The sequence below is a fragment of the Podarcis filfolensis genome (assembly GCF_964270895.1).
Source record: "Podarcis filfolensis genome assembly, chromosome: 11".
Taxonomy (NCBI): Eukaryota; Metazoa; Chordata; class Lepidosauria; order Squamata; family Lacertidae; genus Podarcis; species Podarcis filfolensis.
The window spans coordinates 3,080,372-3,101,696 of record NC_139613.1 but is presented as its reverse complement, the minus strand read 5'-3'; the positions used below and the strand labels follow the sequence as shown (position 1 = coordinate 3,101,696).

At 49.1% G+C, this 21,325-nt stretch overlaps 1 protein-coding gene across 2 annotated transcripts in view; it reads right to left on the bottom strand.

Annotated features, from left to right (window-relative positions):
* Positions 1 to 6,083: 6,083 nt before the first annotated feature.
* The window catches only part of MYORG (myogenesis regulating glycosidase), a 28,857-nt gene continuing 13,615 nt past the window's right edge, over positions 6,084 to 21,325 (bottom strand). Inside the window, exons 1-2 of one of the 2 annotated variants that reach the window (XM_083575649.1) lie at positions 13,784 to 13,924; positions 6,084 to 9,647 (exon numbers count right to left, since the gene is read on the bottom strand). In XM_083575649.1, coding sequence (XP_083431775.1) covers positions 7,395 to 9,431 — 2,037 coding nt within the window. In that variant the 5' untranslated portion in view covers positions 9,432 to 9,647; positions 13,784 to 13,924 and the 3' untranslated portion in view covers positions 6,084 to 7,394. Of the gene's footprint in view, positions 9,648 to 13,783; positions 13,925 to 21,325 lie in introns of those variants that run through there. The other variant, XM_083575648.1, reaches the window with a different exon arrangement.

The window sequence follows — 21,325 nt, the reverse complement described above, 5'->3', positions numbered from 1 at the left end:
GGAGAAGAAGAAGAAGAGTTTGGATTTGATATCCCGCTTTATCACTACCCTAAGGAGTCTCAAAGCGGCTAACCTTCTCCTTTCCCTTCCTCCCCCACAACAAACACTCTGTGAGGTGAGTGAGGCTGAGAGATTTCAGAGAAGTGTGACTGGCCCAAGGTCACCCAGCAGCTGCATGTGGAGGAGCGGGGAAGCGAACCCGGTTCACCAGATTACGAGTCCACTGCTCTTAACCACTACACCACAAGGCAATGTAATTTGTTGTTGTTGTTTACTCATTTAGTCGTGTCCGACTCTTCGTGACCCCATGGACCAGAGCACGCCAGGCACTCCTGTCTTCCACTGCCTCCCGCAGTTTGGTCAAACTCATGCTGGTAGCTTCGAGAACACTGTCCAACCATCTCGTCCTCTGTCGTCCCCTTCTCCTTGTGCCCTCCATCTTTCCCAACATCAGGGTCTTTTCCAGGGAGTCTTCTCTTCTCAATGAGGTGGCCAAAGTCTTGGAGCCTCAGCTTCACGATCTGTCCTTCCAGTGAGCACTCAGGGCTGATTTCCTTCAGAATGGATAGGTTTGATCTTCTTGCAGTCTATGGGACTCTCCAGAGTCTCCTCCAGTACCATAATTCAAAAGCATCAATTCTTCGCCAATCAGCCTTCTTTATGGTCCAGCTCTCACTTTATAGGACGTTCCTATTTTCGTTGGAAAAATGCTGAAGGGGGTGGAATAAGATGTCCCTATTTTCATTTGAGAAATGTTGGAGGGTATGCAATTTGAGAACCTTTGAAACCTCCGTCAGCCCCAGCCAGGACTTCCTTCTTTGCCTTGCTCTGAACTTGATCTGCATTTGGAGGAGACAGCTTTCATCTTAAGGGCACAGGGAGATCGGGCAGAATCCTGCTTCCTGTAAGGAAAAAATGACAAACCTTTTCTCCAGAGACGAGAGGGCAGTTCTCTGGGCAAAGGAGGTCTCTCACCTTGGCAGGGTGCAGAAGACACTGGAGAAATGATGGGGATCGTATGCGACTTTCAAGAACAGGTGCCGGGAGCGTTTTCCAGACCAGGGGCCACATTCTTGCATGGGCAGCCTCCCAAGGGCCACATGGCAGTGGTGGGTGGGGCCAAAAGCAAGAGAGGGCGGAGCAATTGATGTATATTTTACCTACAGCAGACTGGTGTCCACGCACCTGCGCACGTCCCCTCCAGGCAGCCAAGAGGCATGACCAGAGTTCAGGGATATATCCCATCCAGGCAAAAACACTCAAGGAAAATATGAAGTAAGAGCTGGAAAGGGCTGTGGCCTGAGAGGAGGGGGGTTGGCTGTGGAGAGTCCTAGGGGCCAGATAAAGAGCCACATTTGGCCCCCAAGCCTGAGATCCCCTTCCCCTCTTCTAGAATCAACCACCTCCATTGTGAATCCAGAACCCTCTGGCTTGTTCGCAGCAGGTGGTGCGTTGGGTCAGTCTGTGTGGCTGCTGACATGAAGGTTGGGGGTTCAAGGATTCCTGCAGTGCAGTGGGTGCTACTAGGTAACTGTTATGTACTGAGTTGAATAGGATCCAAAAGGCAGCAGTCTGATTGGCCCTAGAACAATAGGGTCCAGAATGCAGCAGTCTGATTGGTCCTAGAACAATAGGGTCCAGAATGCAGCAGCCTGATTGGTCCACAGGAGCCACCCAGTCTAGCTCCAGGTGGAAGTGAATCTGCAACCTGATTGGCCTACAGGTGAATCCCGGAATTAGCCAATCACATGGGGCCCATTGTGTAAATAAGGTATATAAAGCAGACATTCTGGGGGAACTTCCATTCCTCCTCACCACTATGAGCTGAATAAAGAGCATGAAATCCACTCTCGACTCCGAGTATATTTCAGTAACCCTCTGGTTCCCTTCCAACTTACCATTCCGTGACTGGATGAAGGTTGTGTTTCCGATGGTTTGTGTGAAAAAGCTGTATCTCAAGCCTGGGTAAGTTATGAAACAGCAGAAATGCAGACAACCACCCATACAGTTCAAACTCACTGCTTTAAACTGGATTGTCCCTATTTGGCAGTGACAGACTGTATGTTAACATGTTTATTTTTTAAAAAAATGAGCTCGGGTAAATCATTTTTTGCCCTGGAGCTGAAATGAAACACAGTCGGGGTGAGCAGAAATGCAACATTGTGAGGGCGGCCCAGGCAGCTTCCTAGCGACTCTGCAGTTCTATTCGCAAAAGACACACATTTCTGTCCTTGGATGATCTATTGGGGTGGCGTAGGGGAGTGGGGACATATTTTCCAGCTCTGTGTGATTTATTTTTATTTTGAAGGGGCTCTCCTTCAACAGGGAAGTGTCAGCTACAGAGGCGTGTTTTGGTGGGAACCTCTATGCAGCAAAGGCAAAACCATCACAATCGCAGAATTCGCAGAGCACTTAAAATGTTGGTGGCTTTCTTTCTTTCTTTCTTTAGGGGAAAACTGGGCGATGACTCCATCAGCGAACATGTGTTGCTTTAAAATAAAATAACAGGCCATCTGCCCAACTTGCAAGAGATTGGGCTGAGATGCCTTTAAATGATGGCTCCTATAACTTTACAATCTGGCTTCATGTGGCTATCTGGTGGTCAGCATAAGATCAACCTATCACCATCCCAGAACTGCATTATTCAGTTTTCAGAGACTGTTTTCTGCAAATCAGCTGTTAGTTGATTCCTGTATTGCAGGGGGCTATGATTCCATACGACAATTATCTTTGGACCAACCCAGTCATAGTCACCATAATTTTGAATTCTGGTGCTGGAGGAGACTCTTGAGAGTCCCATGGACTGCAAGAAGATCAAACCTGTCCATTCTGAAGGAAATCAGCCCTGAGTGCTCACTGGAAGGACAGATCCTGAAGCTGAGGCTCCAATACTTGGGCCACCTCATGAGAAGAGAAGACTCCCTGGAAAAGACCCCGATGTTGGGAAAGATGGAGGGCACAAGGAGAAGGGGACAACAGAGGACGAGATGGTTGGACAGTGTTCTCGAAGCTACCAGCATGAGTTTGACCAAACTGCGGGAGGCAGTGGAAGACAGGAGTGCCTGACGTGCTCTGGTCCAGGGGGTCATGAAGAGTCAGGCACGACTAAACGACTAAACAACAACCAAGTCATGGTGGGAGAACAGGGAACACAGGAAGCTGGCTGATCCTGAGCCAGACCACTGGCCAACCTAGGGTCCAGTATTGCCCACTCAGACTGGCAGCAGCTCTTCAGGATTTCAGAGAGGTGACGATCCCAGCTATACCGGGAGAGACTGAAGTTCAAACCCAGGGCCTTCTACATGCAGAGTGGATGATGCTCTGTCACTCAGCTACGGTCCTTAAGACACGGGACACTGCCTTATACGAAGGCAAAACCCTGGCCCATCTAGTTTAGTATTGTCTACACAGGCTGGCAGTGGCTCTCCGGGATTTTATGCAAGGGACATTTGCAGCCCAACCTGGAGATATCAGGCATTGGACTTGGGGCCTTCAGATTCCTACGCAGATGCTTTTACAGCCCTTCCTCTAAACATGGACTTGCTATGTTTGCTTTTCATGTGTTCCCTGTGTTCAAATCATGGTCCTGAATGGGGTAACTTTGCCCCTGAAGGACCAGGTGCGCAGACTGGGAGTAATTTTGGACTCCATGGACAGCTGTCCATGGAGGCGCAGGTCAATTCTGTATCCAGGGCAGCTGTTTATCGGCTCCATGTGGTACGCAGGCTGAGACCTATCTGCCCGCGGACTGTCTTGCCAGAGTGGTGCATGCTCTAGTTATCTCCCGCTTGGACTACTGAAATGCGCTCTATGTGGGGCTACCTTTGAAGGTGACCCGGAAACTACAACTAATCCAGAATGCGGCAGCTAGACTGGTGACTGGGAGCGGCCGCCGGGACCACATAACACCTGTCCTGAGAGATCTGCATTGGATTCCCAGTACGTTTCCGAGCACAATTCAAAGTGTTGGTGTTGACCTTTAAAGCCCTAAACGGTCTTGGTCCAGTATACCTGAAGGAGCGTCTCCACCCCCATTGTCCAGCCCGGACACTGAGGTCCAGCGCCGAGGGCCTTCTGGTGGTTCCCTCATTGTGAGAAGTGAACCAGAAAGAGGGCCTTCTCAGTAGTGGCGCCCGCCCTGTGGAACGCCCTCCCTTCAGATGTGAAGGAAATAAGCAGCTATCTTATCTTTAAAAGACATCTGAAGGCAGCCCTGTTTAGGGAAGTTTTTAATATTTAATGCTGTATTGTTTTTAACACTCAACTGGAAGCCGCCCAGAGTGGCTGAGGAAACTCAGCCAGATGGGTGGGGTATAAATAATTATTATTATAATTATTATTATTATTATTAATCAACAGCTCCATCAATCAATCTATGAGATGGGGGATCTGTTTTTTTACCTGTGAAAGAGTGCTCAGGTGAGTGATCTGAGCCTCACCCCCTGCCTTCACCACGCACCTGCCCAGAAACAGAGTTAGAAACTGGGAGAAACTTGCTGGAAGCAAAAGGCGTGAGGTGCAGGATCTGCTCCTCTCACCCATGAACACATCATGTTGTAAATGTCCGGTTTAACCTCCTGCCTTTTATGGGAAGTGGGCAGTCCTGTGAATAAGCAAGCACAAGACCCAAAGACATCCAGGCTGGACCTTTAGCTTATGTCCGCTCTTCTTGTTGCATCAAGGAAGCTCCAAAGGTATCAGACCAAAGGGGACCCATCTAAGCCCAGCACCCTCTTTCCCAGGGGGAAGCCTGTAAGCAGGAAATGAGGACAACAGCCTTTCACCACTATTCATGCCCCAGCACCCGGAATTCAGAGATACTATTCCTGGACATGGAAGTTCAGGACATGGAAGTTCAGTCATGACTAATAGCTACTGTTAGATCTGTCTGGCATGAAAGTCTCATCTCTTTTAAAAGACATCTAAGCTAGCGGTCAGCCCCTCCCCCCACCATGTGGCAGTGAGTTCCATAAACCAGAGGCAGGGCCTTTTCAACACTGGCCCCGGCCTGGTGGAACGCTCTGTCTCATGAGACCAGGGCCCTGCAGGATCTGATTTCTTTCTGCAGGGCCTGTAAGACAGAGTTGTTCCGCCTGGCCTTTGGCTTGGAATCAACTTGATCCCCTTCCCCTCTTTCCTTTTTCCTTTCTCCTTCTGTGATGGAACTCCTATTTGGGGACTTCCCTGGCTTTTTTTCTGGCCCACGTACGACCAGTCTGGATAGCTGGCCTTGGTGAAGATTTGATGTTTTCATCCCCAAAAAAGTTTTTGATTTGAGTTCCTACCGAAATGAGGCTGCATTTTAATGTTGTATTTTAGTCTTATTTTTAAGTTGTGTGTATTTCAATCAATTGTTTTTATACTGGTGTTAGCCGCCCTGAGCCCGGTCTTGGCTGGGGAGGGCGGGGTATAAATATAATATAATAATAGTAATAATAATAATAATTAAAAAAAAACATACTTTCATAAGTGAAGGGTTTTCTTTACTGTTTATGCTGCCCTGAATACCCAGCTAATAGGTTCCTCTGCATTCTGTTTTGCTCCTGGGCGCCATTCTCCATGGTCCTCAGCAGCACAGAACATCCTTCCTCTTTTCAGGATTCTGAGCCCTTTTCCTTTCAAAAAGCAAAATACATAGCTTGAGAGGGCATAAAAATGGGAGCGAAAGGTCCTTAAGATGTCTATCACTCAGGGAAGAGGGCAAATCGTAATACGGCCTGCCAATTCCCCCCCCCCCAAAAAATGGCAGTTGCCATGATGCAATGGGGAGCCGAGTAGGAGCTTTTGGAGAGTAGATCTCCCACCCATAGCTGTCAACCTTCCCTTTTTTTGCGGGAAATTCCCTTATTCCAGCACCGTTTCCCGCTGCTTCCCGCTGCTATCCCGGATTGTTAGATATCCCGTAGACTCTCCCCAGGACAGGTGAGGCTGCTGATCCCTTATTTTCGAAGCTGCTGATCCCTTATTTTCAAATCTGAAAGTTGACAGCTATGGTCCCACCCCTTAAAAATTCCTTACTGCAGTCGACTATAAGGAGAAGGTTTCCCCTTGTCAAATCCTAATGAAAACAATGACACACCAGGTTGCATTAGCTTCAGTTTGCCTTCCAGAAGGAGAAACCACGAACCTTCCCATTTGGCGCAGCATCACTTGGGAGCAGGACGAACCATTTTTATTCCGGGTCCTATTAGTAAGTTAACAGTAGAGCTTTGATGCCCCTGTTCTCACCCTCCCCAGCTGCCTCTTTGAACACACAAGAGTCCCATGGGCAGCCAACAAGAGCTTGCCATCTTGTCTGGAGGAGTCTGGCGATGCTCTTCTTCCTGGGAACTGTTGATGAGTTGAAAGTCAATCCTTTATTGGCAACACAGCTGCAAAGGCACCTTTGAAAATAACCCCAGAGGAGGCGCAGCAGCAACAACAGCAGCAAGGAAGGGCTTTTAAGTCCCGATCCACACCTCTAAAACACACCTGTTCGCTGTGAGAGCAAGCATGCCATCCATATATCTGAGATTATCATCCTGTTTGCTAGCCAAGGATTGCCTTGGCAAGAAGGTGGCTGGCATCAGCAAAGGGAAAGCTGAGATGCCAGTCCTGTTCAAAAGCCCCAGAGCTGAGTAACCAGCCCAGCCTGGTAACTAAAGGCCTACACAACATGATAAGCCAGCCTCATCTAACACCAGACGAGGAATATATATATATGTGTGTGGGTATCTGTGCCTGAAATAAACCGAAGTTAAACTCTTTAGGAAAACCTCCCCAGTTATTTCAAATAATAGCTTACTGCACTGTAAAATGTAAGGCTAGTTGTGCTATAGCAACCCTGAACACCTCCTTATCTGGGGAAAGAACCCCTTCCCTAGAAGGGCAGGGATCCCTTGCTCATAGCTCAAGGTTTCCCCTCGGCTCATATTTGGAAAAGCTATAGGCAGGGAGCAGCTTCCCACAGCTTAAAAAGAGATCCATTCTGGACGGTCTGGCTAACGGCCTGCTACGTGCACCCAATCCGAGGCACCAGAGACACTACAGATGGGTTTGTAAATAATCGCAGCTGGCATTGCAAAGGCCCCCAAGACCCACATCGGAAAATGGAACAAATTTGCTTGGGAGAGAGATCCTGTGCAGTTATGGACCTTGTGAGGGGAGATCTGAAAGACTGTTTCCTCGAATGTGCAAATCCCACGCCATTGTGATCCAGCATTTTTCTAGATCACAAGAACGCAGCTAGATCTTTACAGCATATGCAAGGGACAAATATACAGCCATTTCCAGTCCCCACCCCCTTCTGCCTCCTTAACGGAATAGAATTATTTGTTGTTAATATTCCTAGAATAAGGCCTGGTTGATTTTCACTAAGCTTCAAAGCTGGTGGTGGCAGCAGTAGCTGAAGACGGTTAGGACACCCACACAAAATAAGCTACTTCATCCAAATCGACGGGATAATCCGTCACCAAGGTGGGTGTCTTTTCAAAGAGCTCCCCTTTGTAGCTGCGCCATTTGCCAGCTGGGATGTAAATGTCTCGCTCTTGCTTGCCCATCTCCAAGACGGGAGCCACCATCAGGGTGTCCCCAATCAGGAACTGGGAATCGATCTTGTGTGCAGCCTCATCATGGGGAGAAATCCACCAGATGGGCCGGATGATGGGGTCCCCAGTGTCGGTGATCTCCCCGGCCAGCTCCAGCAAGAGGGGGGCAACCAAAGACTCGTGGAGCCTGGTGAACTTCAGGGCGATGTCTATGACCTCTCTGTCGTAAAGCCACGGTGGGATGGAGAACTGCATGGAAGGCATGAAGGCCGACAGCTCCAGCCATCGGATGTAGAGCTCTTGGTCTGGGATTTCCACCGCCCCATCAGTCTTGTTGGGAAAGAAGTTCCCACCAATCATGTCGGCTGATATGAAAGGGTATCCCAGCATGCTGATGGTCAAGACGGTCGGTATCAAGGACTTCAGCCCAAGCTCATAACCCCAGACAGAATCCCTGTCAATGATGCGGAAGAAGCAGGAGATGTTCTGAGACTGGTAGCCAACCCTGACTTCTGCTAGCTCGTAAAATGGGATGGCCATTTCCGTGTAGCGCCTGGACCAAATGCTGGGGTCCGACAAGGGGCGGAAGGTGCTGAACTGTTTGGGAAGATAGCTGGTCTCTCCAGCATCAAACTTGAAGGAAGAGATGCCGTACTTACTCCGGAGTTGCCTCAGGTGGCTCTGGAACCAATCTCTGGCCGCAGGGTTGGTGAAATCCAATATGGCGCCAATTCCGTTCCACCACTCGACCATAGCAGGAAGCCTCCCTGTCGGCTCCTTGATGAAAAGCTGTCTCTCTATTCCTACCCCAAAGTTGGAGGAATTGTAGTTTATGAACGGGTGCGTCCAGAGAGTGACCTGAAACCCGTCTTCTTTGAGTTTCTTGAACGTCTCCGTCACATTTGGGAACTTGACCGGGTCAAAGTCGAAGTCCCCGTACGCTTGCGTGTAGGTGTCGTCTATCTCGATGTGGCTCCAGTTGAACTTGTACTTTTTGATCTTCTCAGCAAAGCGCAGGAGCTTGTCCTGGTCGATGTCGTTTTTATACAAGGCCCAGGTCGACCAGATCGGGTACTTGAAGGCGTTTTCCGAGGGGATCTTTGAAGGCTTGTAGAAATACTTCCTCACCATGTACTTGTGGATGGAGGTCACGTCGGAGCCGATACAGACACGGTAGCTGAGCTCTGGGAACGGCGGCTGCCCCAGCGGAGGCTTGTAGGGGGAATCTTTGTACCTGGCCTGGAAGACGAGGGACCTTTCGGTGGCATTGAACCCGAGGTGGAAGGGCACGGAGTCGTTGATCTTGATGGCGGCTGCTTTGGAGGACAGCCAGTACCTCTCTAGGATGCCCCCAAAGCTGTTCCTGAAAGAGTACACGTCGCTGGTCACAAACGGCATGGGCTCCTGGTACCCGGGCAGCTTAATGGGCCAGTGCTGCACGCTCATCTCGCAGCCCCCATACCAGTGGGCGTCCCCCCAGAACATCTTGTGCTCCACCACGGTGTCCGCCACAAACTCCTCCCACCGGACCCGGTAGCACATCACCGTGTCTTTTGGGGTGACGATCTTAATGAAGAAGTTGAGCTTCCCTTTGTCAGTCCTGGTGCAGGTTAGATTCGCACCCTCCCTGGAGCAAGACTCCAAGTCAAGAATGCCCGACTGGAAGGCCAACCTGAAGACGATCTCCCCATCCTGGTTTTTGATGGTGAAGCCGTCCTGATGGAGGTCCATCTGCTCCGTCTTCAGCCTCTCCGCCTTCCGAAGGGATGACACGTAGTAGCACCAGGCCACCACGGCTGCGATGAGCAGGATGAGGCCAAGCACAATGGCCACTATCATGGGTTTCAGCTCCTTGACCGGCTTCTGCTTCACGGGGGTGAAGTTCTCCGGCAGAAATGAGTACATGGCGGTGTCTTATCTGGAGGAGCTCTTTCCAAAACAGAGATTGCGTCACCTTATCTGCAAAGGTCGGGGCTGTGGGGGCTATATATCTGATAGCAAAGGGCTCTCTGCCCTCCACTCCTTACGACCGGGTCTCTCTCATTGAAATAAGGGCATTTGTCTTCGTTAGAATACACACCATTTTCTTTCCAGTCCAATTCAATGTCAGAATGCAATTATCTGGAAGGCAAGAAGGGGAAAAAAGAGGGAGAATGAGGAAAGGAGGCCAGGAAAACGATGGAGCAAAAACAGGGCCCCCCAACCTTTGAGGACACATTTCAGAATCGAAGAACGAAATACAAATATCATTGAATTAAAACATGTTCAGAATCTCCCCCCACTCCCCACAACAGGCAAATCACATATATAAAAAAAACAGAAAAATAGGCAATTCCTGAAACAACCCACCTCAAAAGTAAAAACAAAAAAAAAACACCCTTCAATTTACAACGGAATAAAAACTAAAAACCGTGAGGGGCCAGGAGCCTTGGTAGGTGCCAAGACCATGGTGCCCACGAGTGCCATGTTGGGGACCCCAGGCTTAAAAGGTTTGTATGTCCTTTACTTTAGTGTATCCGCTGGTGGCCTATTAAGTTGGCCTGGCTGTCTAACCACTGGGTTTTATGAATGCAAGGCCTCCTAACCCGGTGGCTGCTTTTGCCAGCTGAAAATAGCTGGTGGTGCTTGGCGTGGGGGGGAGCCAATGGCACAGATTTGCTTCCATGTGGCTGGAATGCTATAACCCCCCCCCCCCCCCGAACACACACACACACACACACACACACACACACACCCCTGTAGTGGCAACTGTCCTGCTGCCTTTATGCCTGAATTTGGCACAACGCATTGCCTTTCACGTCGGTACTGCAAATCCTAGAATGCCCTCCCCACCATATTTGCATTAGAGGACAAATGCAGAATTGTCTCCCGTTTGCCTGTACGAATGAGAACTGCTCCCTTGACTTTAGGAGACAGATTTGTTCCCGTCTCCAGTAACAGGGATCCCGCAGTCCCTGGCCTTTAAATCCATCACAGGCCGTTCTGCACAAGGTTGCTTAAATGCACACACGCACAGCATTTAAATGGGGGCCCTCCAGGAACGCCCCCCCTTTTACTGTGCATTGCTGGTGATTTGTGGTCAGGATGGTGTCAGGGTGGTTACACACAAACCCACTTTCAATACTGTTTGCTACAGGGATACAGTCAGTAGGTGGGAATTAGAGGGCGTCAGACTTCGGCTAAGCTCTAGGTAGGAGAAGCTTGCCAATGGCAGCAAAGGAGCAGAGCTTTCTCAGGGAAAGAGGGCAGAGATATTGAAGCAGGGGTTGGATTGCACTGAGCGGGGGCTTGAACCTGCTGACTTCAGATGTCCCTCCCTGCTCAGTGAAGTAAAAGGAGGTGGCTTTGAGACATCTGCTGCAACGAAGGCAGCTGCTGTGTTCTTTGTTCGCTCAGAGCCAAACCGCTGTTCTCAGCACCTCCACGAAGCCATCGCTAAATAGGGATCACAAACCTGCAAAATCAGGTTTCACCTTTCGCTGGAAGAGGAACGCGTAACCCCGAGGGAGGTTTCAGGTTGCGGCTGGCATGGGGAGCGTCTCTCCCACTCCCGATGTTGTCATCGTATCCAAATGCCGCCGGTCAGAGAAGCAAGTTATTTTTTGCTAATAGACCCTGGGGCCTCTCTAGGGAATATTCCTAAGGGGCAGCCGTCCTCCTGCCTGACTCCCCACACTTGCTCCTGCTGCTGCTGCTGCTTGGAACAGTAAAGGTAAAGGGACCCCTGACCATTAGGTCCAGTCGTGGCCGACTCTCGGGTTGCGGCGCTCATCTCGCTTTACTGGCCGAGGGAGCCGGCGTACAGCTTCCAGGTCATGTGGCCAGCATGACTAAGCCGCTTCTGGCAAACCAGAGCAGCGCACGGAAACGCCGTTTACCTTCCCGCCGGAGCGGTACCTATTTATCTACTTGCACTTTGACTTGCTTCCGAACCGCTAGGTTGGCAGGAGCAGGGACCGAGCAACGGGAGTTCACCCTGTCACGGGGATTTGAACCACCGACCTTCTGATCGGCAAGTCCTAGGCTCTGTGGTTTAACCCTTGGAACAGTATCAGCTGCCAAAAGATGGGCCTGCTAATCCCAGTTTCTGAGACAGAATATCCAGCTACAGCACATGGCTGGTTTTCCCTCACTTTGGCAAAATGCAGATGGCATGGGTCTAGGAAAGGGTCTGCAATTCTGGCTCCAGCACAACATTTCTAGGTAGCAGGTGACTTGCGAAGCAGGTCACTTGACTGGATACCTGAGTCAAAATGGAAGCCCCATCTACACTAAACATTTAAAGCAGTACAATCATCATAATCACCATCATTTTTTTATTTATACCCCACCCATCTGGCTGGGTTTCCCCAGCCACTTTGGGTGGCTCCCAATAGAACACTAAAAACAGAATAAAACTTCAAACATTAAAAACTTCCCTAAACAGGGCTGCCTTCAGATGTCTTCTAAATGTCAGATAGTTGTTTATTTCCTTGACATCTGACGGGAGGGCGTTCCACAGGGCGGGTGCCACCACCGAGAAAGCCTTCTGCCTGGTTCCCTGTAACCTTACTTCTCGCAGGGAGGGAACCATCAAAAGGCCCTCGGCGCTGGACCTCAATGTCCAGGCAGAACGATGGGGGTGGAGACGATCCTTCAGGTATACAGGACCGAGGCTGTTTAGAGCTTTCAAGGTCACCATCAACACTCTGAATTGTGCTCAGAAACGTACTGGGAGCCAATGTAGGTCTTTCAGGACTGGTGTTATATGGTATCGGCGGCCACTCCCAGTCCCCAGTCTAGCTGCCGCATTCTGGATTAGTTGTAGTTTCCGGATCACCTTCAAAGGTAGCCCCATGTGGAGTGCAATGCAGTAGTCCAAGCAGGAAATAACTAGAGTGAAATATACTCAGAGTCGCAAAGTGATTTCATGCTCTTTATTCAGCTCATAGTGGTGAGGAGGAAAGAATGAAAGTCCCCTCAAGGTATCTGCTTTATATACATTATTTACACAATGGGCTGTGCATGATTGGCTAATTCCGGAATTCTACTGTAAGCCAATCAGGTTGTGGATTCACTTCTATCTGGAGCATGATTGGGTGGTTCCTGCCAACCAATCATACTGCTGCATTGTTCTAGGACCAATCAGACTGCTGCATTCTGAATCCTATTGTTCTAGGACCAATCAGACTGCTGCCTTTTGGATCCTATTGTTCTAGGACCAATCAGACTGCTGCAGTTTGGATCCTATTCAACTCAGTACATAACATAGAGCATGCACAACTTTAAACACTTGTGGCTTCCCCAAAGAACCCAGGGAACTGTGGTTTGTTAAGCAGGCTGAGATTTGATTGGAGACCCCCGTTCCCTGAACAGAGCTACAATTCCCCAGAGGGATGGGTTAACAGTCTGTTCCTCTCCCCAGGGAATTCTGGGAACTGTCCAGCAAAGTCACCAGTTAGCTGAAGCAGGGAGAGCAATCATAAATTTGGGCGGCGGAAAAATGCAGGCTGGACCCGAAGATGATTTGATGAACGGCAGCTATACAGAAAAGTGCAGAAAAGTCACTGCCCCATCAAGCTCACCCAGCAGCATGGACTAAATAAATCTTTTCATCCCTTTAACTCCTAGCTTTTCAGTTGTTTTCAATAATGGGATTATGGCAGCATTAGAAGAGATTAGCCACAGCAAGCGACAGATTTAACCAAAGGAAGCGTTCAGCTGCCAAGTCCCCGCACTAAGGGCAGAAAGAGGCAGGAGGTCACTTTGCGACCCATTAAGGGCACTACCCAATTAAAGGCTTCAATTAATTATGTGAGAGTTTTCTCTCGGTTAAATATGCATAAATTGGCATAGGGCTATCTGGAGAAGCACTGGGCTGCATCCAGAGAACATGATGCTTCCATAGTGGGATTTACTATTCTTACAAGTTGGGACACAGGTGGCGCTGTGGGTTAAACCACAGAGCCTAGGGCTTGCCGATCAGAAGGTCGGCGGTTCGAATCCCCGCGAAGGGGTGAGCTTCCGTTGCTCAGTCCCTGCTCCTGCCAACTTGCAGTTCGAAAGCACGTCAAAGTGCAAGTAGATAAATAGGTACCACTCCGGCGGGAAGGTAAACGACGTTTCTGTGTGCTGCTCTGGTTCGTCAGAAGCGGCTTAGTCATGCTGGCCACATGACCCTGAAGCTGTACGCAGGCTCCCTCGGCTAATAAAGTGAGATGAGCGCCGCAACCCCAGAGTCGGTCACGACTGGAACTAATGGTCAGGGGTCCCTTTACCTTTACACGTTGCTCCAGCACGGGGTGTGAGTCTGGAAAGGCACCTTAGGATTCCACAAAACCACCCTGATGCTGCAGCTGGCCAGTGGTCCATTGAGTCCTCATCCTGTACTCACAGTGGTCATCCAGACACTGAAAGCAGATCCTACGAGCAGGATCTGGGCCCATCAGCACTCTCCCCTCCTGAGGTCTCCAGCAACTGGAATTCAGAAGCACACATCCCAAAACAGAGCTGCAACCCTTATTTGAAAGACTGACAGGCTCAGCAGATTATCATTCCAAGTCAAGATTCCTGGGTCCATGAGGGAAGCGAGAGTTTCATGATCGAACGGAAGCTATAGAGATGTTCTGACGGTTGACAAATCCCCTCCTTTTAAAGCTTTTAAAGACAGGGCAGAGTGAGCTCATTTGTGGGGCTTTCTCAGCCTTTGGGTTTGCTGCATTTGCTCACTCCATCTGGGTGGGTTCCTTTAATCCCTGTGGGACATCCAGCCTCATATGACCAGCATGCTTAAATCTAATTAATGCATGAAGAGCAGCGGATGCTGCCCTGCCAGGCTTAGCCAGGTCACTCCTCCTCACCTTGGGAGGAAGGCTTAATAATAATAATAATAATAATAATAATAATAATCTATTTCTTATACCCTGCCAATCTGACTTGGTTGCCTCAGTCTTTGGTTCTTCTCATTCCACTATGTGGAACTCTACATCTTTGTGTTTCTATACAAATAATTTCAAAACATTTACCACTTTTGGAACCTGAGTTTCACTGCCTGTGTTTTTCTTGCTGCTGTATGGGAAAGCACATGAATTTGAACTTTGAAGGATCTGTAAGTAAACCATTTTTAACGTACCAAATGTGCGGTTTCTGCCTATGCTAAGGGGAACGGGGAACTTTGGAAGCCGCTTAGAAGGGGCTATTTTAAAGGTCTGGCCGACAATATTTCCACACTTTACTTTGCTGCATATCTTGTGAGTTTAAGTATCTGCTGGGGCTCTCTCACCAAAGAGTACTTATAATAATAATAATAATAATATAATAATTTATTATTTATTATTTATACACCGCCCATCTGGCTGGGTCTCCCCAGCCACTCTGGGCGGCTTCCAACAAAGTATTAAAATACAGTGGTCTGTTAAACATTAAAAGCTTCCCTGAACAGGGCTGCCTTCAGATGTCTTCTAAAAGTCTGGTAGTTGTTTTTCTTTTTGACATCTGGTGGGAGGGCGTTCCACAGGGCGGGTGCCACCACCGAGAAGGCCCTCTGCCTGGTTCCCTGTAGCTTGGCTTCTCACAGTGAGGGAACCGCCAGAAGGCCCTTGGCGCTGGACCTCAGTGTCGGGGAAGAACGATGGGGTGGAGACGCTCCTTCAGATATACTGGACCAAGGCTGGACTTGCCCCAAACCTGGATCTAGGCATCCAGGGAATTCTCCTTTTCTATAGTCAAGTATTTTTCTTTTCACCAGATTACAACAAAATACCAACAATCCCATCTACAAAGAGTCCCTTGGCAACGAGACTGTGTCCTGTCCCTGGGCCTCCAGCTCTGATGACCCTCCTCCTGTTCAGCCCCACTTTCTGGCTGTTCCAGGTCCTTCCCCTCTCCCTGATGAGGCCAGCAGGCTTCCTTCCTCCTCTCTGACACCTAGAGACAGAAGGGGAGGCCTTCTTCCCTCCATCCTTGCTGGCTCCTCCATCTGTTCCTTCTGCTTCCTCCTCTAGAGTCTGGGGATGCCAACTCACGCCAGTTTCTGCAGGAGCCAAAAGGCCCACGACACATGCTGCCTTCGACAGTGGAGGCAGAACAGAGGCATCGTGGTTAGTGGCCACTGATAGACTTATCCTTTCCCATCCATCGTATACTGTCTTATGTGTGTGGTTTGGGAGCTGCACCGTCAGGGAAAAAACAATGCTGTCCAGGGTTGTAAAGACTGCGGAGACAATAATTGGGGGTATTCTCTTCCCACCTTGGATCAAATCTACGCTTCCAGGTGCCAAAAGAAAGCTGCAGAGATAGCGCAGGATAGTGCGCACCCCAGAAAATGATCTCTTTCAGCTTCTGCCTTCTGGAAGAAGGTACAGGGTTATAAAGACTAGGACTAGCCGCCTGAGAAACAGTTTCTATCCAAATGCGATTTTGGTTTTAAACGCAGTGTAAGGTAGCGGGTGGCGCTGTGGGTTAAACCACAGAGCCTAGGACTTGCCAATCAGAAGGTCGGCGGTTCGAATCCCCATGACAGGGTGAGCTCCCATTGCTCAGTCCCTGCTCCTGCCAACCTAGCAGTTCAAAAGCATGTAAAATTGCAAGTAGATAAATAGGTACTGCTCCGGTGGGAAGGTAAACAACGTTTCCGTGCACTGCTCTGGTTCGCCAGATGCGGCTTAGTCATGCTGGCCACATGACCCGGAAGCTGTACGCCGGCTCCCTCAGCCAATAAAGCGAGATGAGCGCCGCAACCCCAGAGTCGGCCATGACTGGACCTAATGGTCAGGGGTCCCTTTAGCTTTACGGTAGTCTCTATGGGAGTATATTGTATTTAATTATGGGGTATCAGAGTTTTTAGGGGGTAACAAGGCTGGTATAACAGGCTTGTTGTTTTTTGAATGTCTGATGTAGATTTTTTCAATTTCGTTGTTCTGTATGGGACAATGACAATAAAGATTATCGTATCATATCGCATGCTGGCCCATCAGCTGAACAACATAGAATTGCAGAGTTGGAAAAGACGCCTAAGGTCATTTATTCCAAACCCCTGCAATACATTGGATATGACCCAATTTTTCCCCAAAGCCAGCTGCCTGGTTAATAGGGAGCACCACTTCAAATGGACAAAAGATTCCGCGGCTAATTAAAACCAGGGATGAAGAACCTTTAGATGATGTTGGCCTCCCTGTTCAGATCAGTCCCAGCCAGCATGTCCAATGGTCAGAGCGGATGAGACTTGGTAGTCCAACGAGATCAGGGAGAGCCACAGACTCACACTCCCCCCCCCCCCGATTAAATGGATGGATCGACTAATATAGCATCTTCTTACTCATCGTTCTTGTTCCCCTTCCACTCTTGTGCATCATTTCTCTTCTTCAGGAATGATAGATGCTTGAAAACAAATATGACAGTGATGCCCGGTGGGTTATTAATATATTTACGCCTCCACTGACAAAGTCTCTCACAGGCAGCTTCTTTTCAAGTCCATAAAAAAAATTGCACATTCTCCCCCCCTTTCTTCTCTATGGCAGTGGATCCTGGGAGAAAAACAAGATTACTAAAAATATCATTTCCCTCCCGTTGCAGCCGAGCTTTTCCTGTTTCATCTAGAAATCGAAGTCACATTAAGCAAAAGACGAAGGCTGGTTTTCCAGGGGGTGAGACAAAAGTGTCAGTGCTGGGTCCTTGCAACCAGGGAGGGAAGTCAAAATGCTTGGTTTTCATCCCATTGCAAGCTGTTCCAAAAGGAGACGAGCTATGGAAGGCCTGAGCCGATTTAGGACAGGATTGAAGATTAGAGAAAGGACACCAAACTTAAATCCAGCCCACTCTGCTCAAACTTATGAAAGCCAAAGTATAGGGTCTCCCCAGCAAAGGAGGCCAGGCTCCATCGCCAGGCTGGACTATTCCTGTGGACTTTTCAGAACTTGGTGTCTCTCTGGATTTGCCAAATATTGTTTTTAGTTTCTGGCCTCATTTAACACAGGTGCTTTACAGAGCCTGCTTGTTTCTACTGAATTTCTTGGGTGTATTTTTGTTTTTACCAAAAGGCAGAAATGTATTGCAATAATTATTAACCATAAGCAACAGCAATGATGATGCTGGCAAGGGATAAAACATCTTTATCAACGACTTGGATGATGGACTCAAGGGCATCCTGATCAAATTTGCAGATGACACCAAACTGGGAGGGGTGGCTAACACCCCAGAGGACAGGATCACACTTCAAAACAACCTTGACAGATTAGAGAACTGGGCCAAAACAAACAAGATGAATTTTAACAGGGAGAAATGTAAAGTATTGCACTTGGGCAAAAAAAATGAGAGGCACAAATACAAGATGGGTGACACCTGGCTTGAGAGCAGTACATGTGAAAAGGATCTAGGAGTCTTGGTTGACCACAAACTTGACATGAGCCAACAGTGTGACGCGGCAGCTAAAAAAGCCAATGCAATTCTGGGCTGCATCAATAGGAGTATAGCATCTAGATCAAGGGAAGTAATAGTGCCACTGTATTCTGCTCTGGTCAGACCTCACCTGGAGTACTGTGTCCAGTTCTGGGCACCACAGTTCAAGAAGGACACTGACAAACTGGAACGTGTCCAGAGGAGGGCAACCAAAATGGCCAAAGGCCTGGAAATGATGCCTTATGAGGAACGGCTAAGGGAGCTGGGCATGTTTAGCCTGGAGAAGAGGAGGTTAAGGGGTGATATGATAGCCATGTTCAAATATATAAAAGGATGTCACATAGAGGAGGGAGAAAGGTTGTTTTCTGCTGCTCCAGAGAAGCGGACACAGAGCAATGGTTCCAAACTACAAGAAAGAAGATTCCACCTAAACATTAGGAAGAACTTCCTGACAGTAAGAGCTGTTCGACAGTGGAATTTGCTGCCAAGGAGTGTGGTGGAGTCTCCTTCTTTGGAGGTCTTTAAGCAGAGGCTTGACAACCATATGTCAGGATTGCTCTGATGGTGTTTCCTGCTTGGCAGGGGGTTGGACTCGATGGCCCTTGTGGTCTCTTCCAACTCTATGATTCTATGATTCTACGTTACATTAACCCCACCCCCAGAGAAATCAGCTGTTATTCTGCACCTCTGGACTCAGTTAGATTGGTAATGAAAAAGCGATTTATATGTGTTGTATTTGCGATATAACATTGTGCCACCAGATGGCGCTGTGGAGTCCCGTTTTTCTCTACCTGTTTTCCCTGTTTAAATTTCCCACGCATTTATCTGAAATGCTTCTTTGATATGTCTAGACCCAGCCTCTGGCTTGCTCTTCTCTCCCCACATTCTTCTCTGTTCGCATTGCTCAGAAATTAATTCCTCAAGTACTGTATGTTTGCAACAGTACATCAAGTCAGACAAGAAAGGTTGCAAAGGAGGCGGCGAGAGGATATTCCAGCGTTTGGAGAATTTGTTTCGGGTGCAGACAGGTTTCTGGTCTGCCTCATCCTAGTCTTTCGGCCTCCAGCTACAAAGTTCCTCGCTTGCTCTGCCCTGTGCCAGCAACGCAACCGCCTCTGCCAGAAACTCATGTGTTTCGTAACAAGAGGAACAAAGAATCTTGTGATTCGGAGAGGGAGCTGGAAGAATCCAAGAGGGACTTCCAACAGGCTGTAGCATCAGAAGCTTGCTGAGTTGGGCTGCAGGCTAGAATGCACTTAGGAGCAACTGAGTTTCCCGTATCCAAGGGTGAGAGACACAGTTTGACATGAGCTCTTGCCAGGGCTTTCCATACTAGTTTGCCACAATAAATGAGCTGTCATCGGAATCAGGCAGCTGCAAACAGACTGCGTTCTCTTGGCTGCATGAGATTCAGAAAATCCTCAGCTCCCTTTGCTGTCCATCTTCCCCAGTGATAATGCTGATCTTATAATTTATTTGTTTGCCGCCTTATAATTGATTTGCTCAACTAACCGTTGTCCAGGGATGGAGGACTAACTTGCCCTTTCCTCTTCATAATACCTGGTTCGAAGAAGGTCTTATTTATTGCCATATCCGAAAAACCCATTCTTTACGAGTTTCCAAGTGCAAAGACAAACCTGTGCAGCTACACGGTGGTCGTTCCAGACATACCGTATTTTTCGCCCTATAGGACGCACCGGCCCATAGGACGCACCTAGTTTTTTTGGGGGGGAATAAAGAAAAAAAATTATTCCCCCCCCCCAGCCGCGGCTTCAGCGTGCCCCGCACTCTGGGCATCAAGCTGTGGAAGCTGTGCGAAGCCCAAGGCTTGGGGTGTGCCGAGCTCAGCGCGCCCCAAGCTTCTGGGTGCAGGCAAGCTCTCCGCTAGCCGTGGGAAGAAGAAGAAGAAGAAGAAGAGTTTGGATTTGATATCCCGCCTTTCACTCCCCTTCAGGAGTCTCAAAGCGGCTAACAATCTCCTTTCCCTTCCTCCCCCACAACAAACACTCTGTGGGGTGAGTGGGGCTGAGAGACTTCAGAGAAGTGTGACTGGCCCAAGGTCACCCAGCAGCTGCAGGTGGAGGAGCGGAGAGCTGCGCAACTTCGCGCAGCCCTCCCACAGCTTGCAGAGAGCTGCGCTAAGCCCGAAGCCTGGGGGCGCGCTGAGCTCACCCCCAGGCTTCGGGTGCAGGCACCTCTCCCCAAGCCAAACATTAGTATTCTTCTATATGTAACAAAATTTTATGTCTATATCTATACAGTGGTACCTCGGGTTAAGAACTTAATTCGTTCCAGAGGTCCGTTCTTAACCTGAAACTGTTCTTAACCTGAAGCAACACTTTAGCTAATGGGGCCTCCTGCTGCTGCTGTGCTGCCAGAGCACGATTTCTGTTCTCATCCTGAAGCAAAGTTCTTAATCCGAGGTAATATTTCTGGGTTAGCGGAGTCTGTAACCTGAAGCGTCTGTAACCTGAAGTGTATGTAACCTGAGGTTCCTTTCCAGAACTGAAATTATACAGTCATACCTCGGGTTACAGACGCTTCGGGTTGCGTGATTTCGGGTTGTGCACCATGCCGAACCTGGAAGTACCGGAACGGTTACTTCTGGGTTTCGGCGCATGCGCAGAAGCACTAAACTGCACTTTGCGCATGCATAGAAGTGCCAAATCGCGACCCACGCATACACAGACGCGCGGGTTGGGAGTTGCGAACACTGCGGGTTGCGAACGTGCCTCCCACATGGATCACGTTTACAACCTGAGTGTCTACTGTGTATATATATATGTATGTGTGTGTGTGTATATATATATACACGTAAGGATGTAATCAGAGTCCTGCTGGATCAGGCCAGTGGCCCATCTAGTCTAGCATCCTGTTCTCACAGTGGCCAACCAGATGTGTCTTGGGAAGCTGGGAAACAGGCCAGGAGCTCAACAGCATCATCCCCACCTGTGGTTCTTATCAACTGATATCCAGAGGCACGCTGTCTCCAACAGGGAAGGGAAAGCCTAGCCATCGTGGTTGGTAGTCCCTGATAGCCCTGTCTTCGACAAAATGTTCAGTCCCTGGCAACTCCAGGTAAGGGCTCGGAAACGCTCCTTGCCTGAAATCCCAGAGAGCTGATGCCGGCCAGTGCAGCCAATAAGGAGCTAGATAGATCCATGGTCTGACTCTGTATAAGGCAGACCACCTGTGCCCCTATGCTGACGGTTGCAAAAATCTAGGAGCACTCTGCACGGCAGATATGATGGAGAAAGTCATTCCCCCTGGAAGAATTCAAGAAAGCAGCTCTTTGGGAGGCTTAAAAAGGTAAAGGTAAAGGGACCCCTGACCATTAGGTCCAGTCGTGGCCGACTCTGGGGTTGTGGCGCTCATCTCGCTTTACTGGCCGAGGGAGCCGGCGCACAGCTTCCGGGTCATGTGGC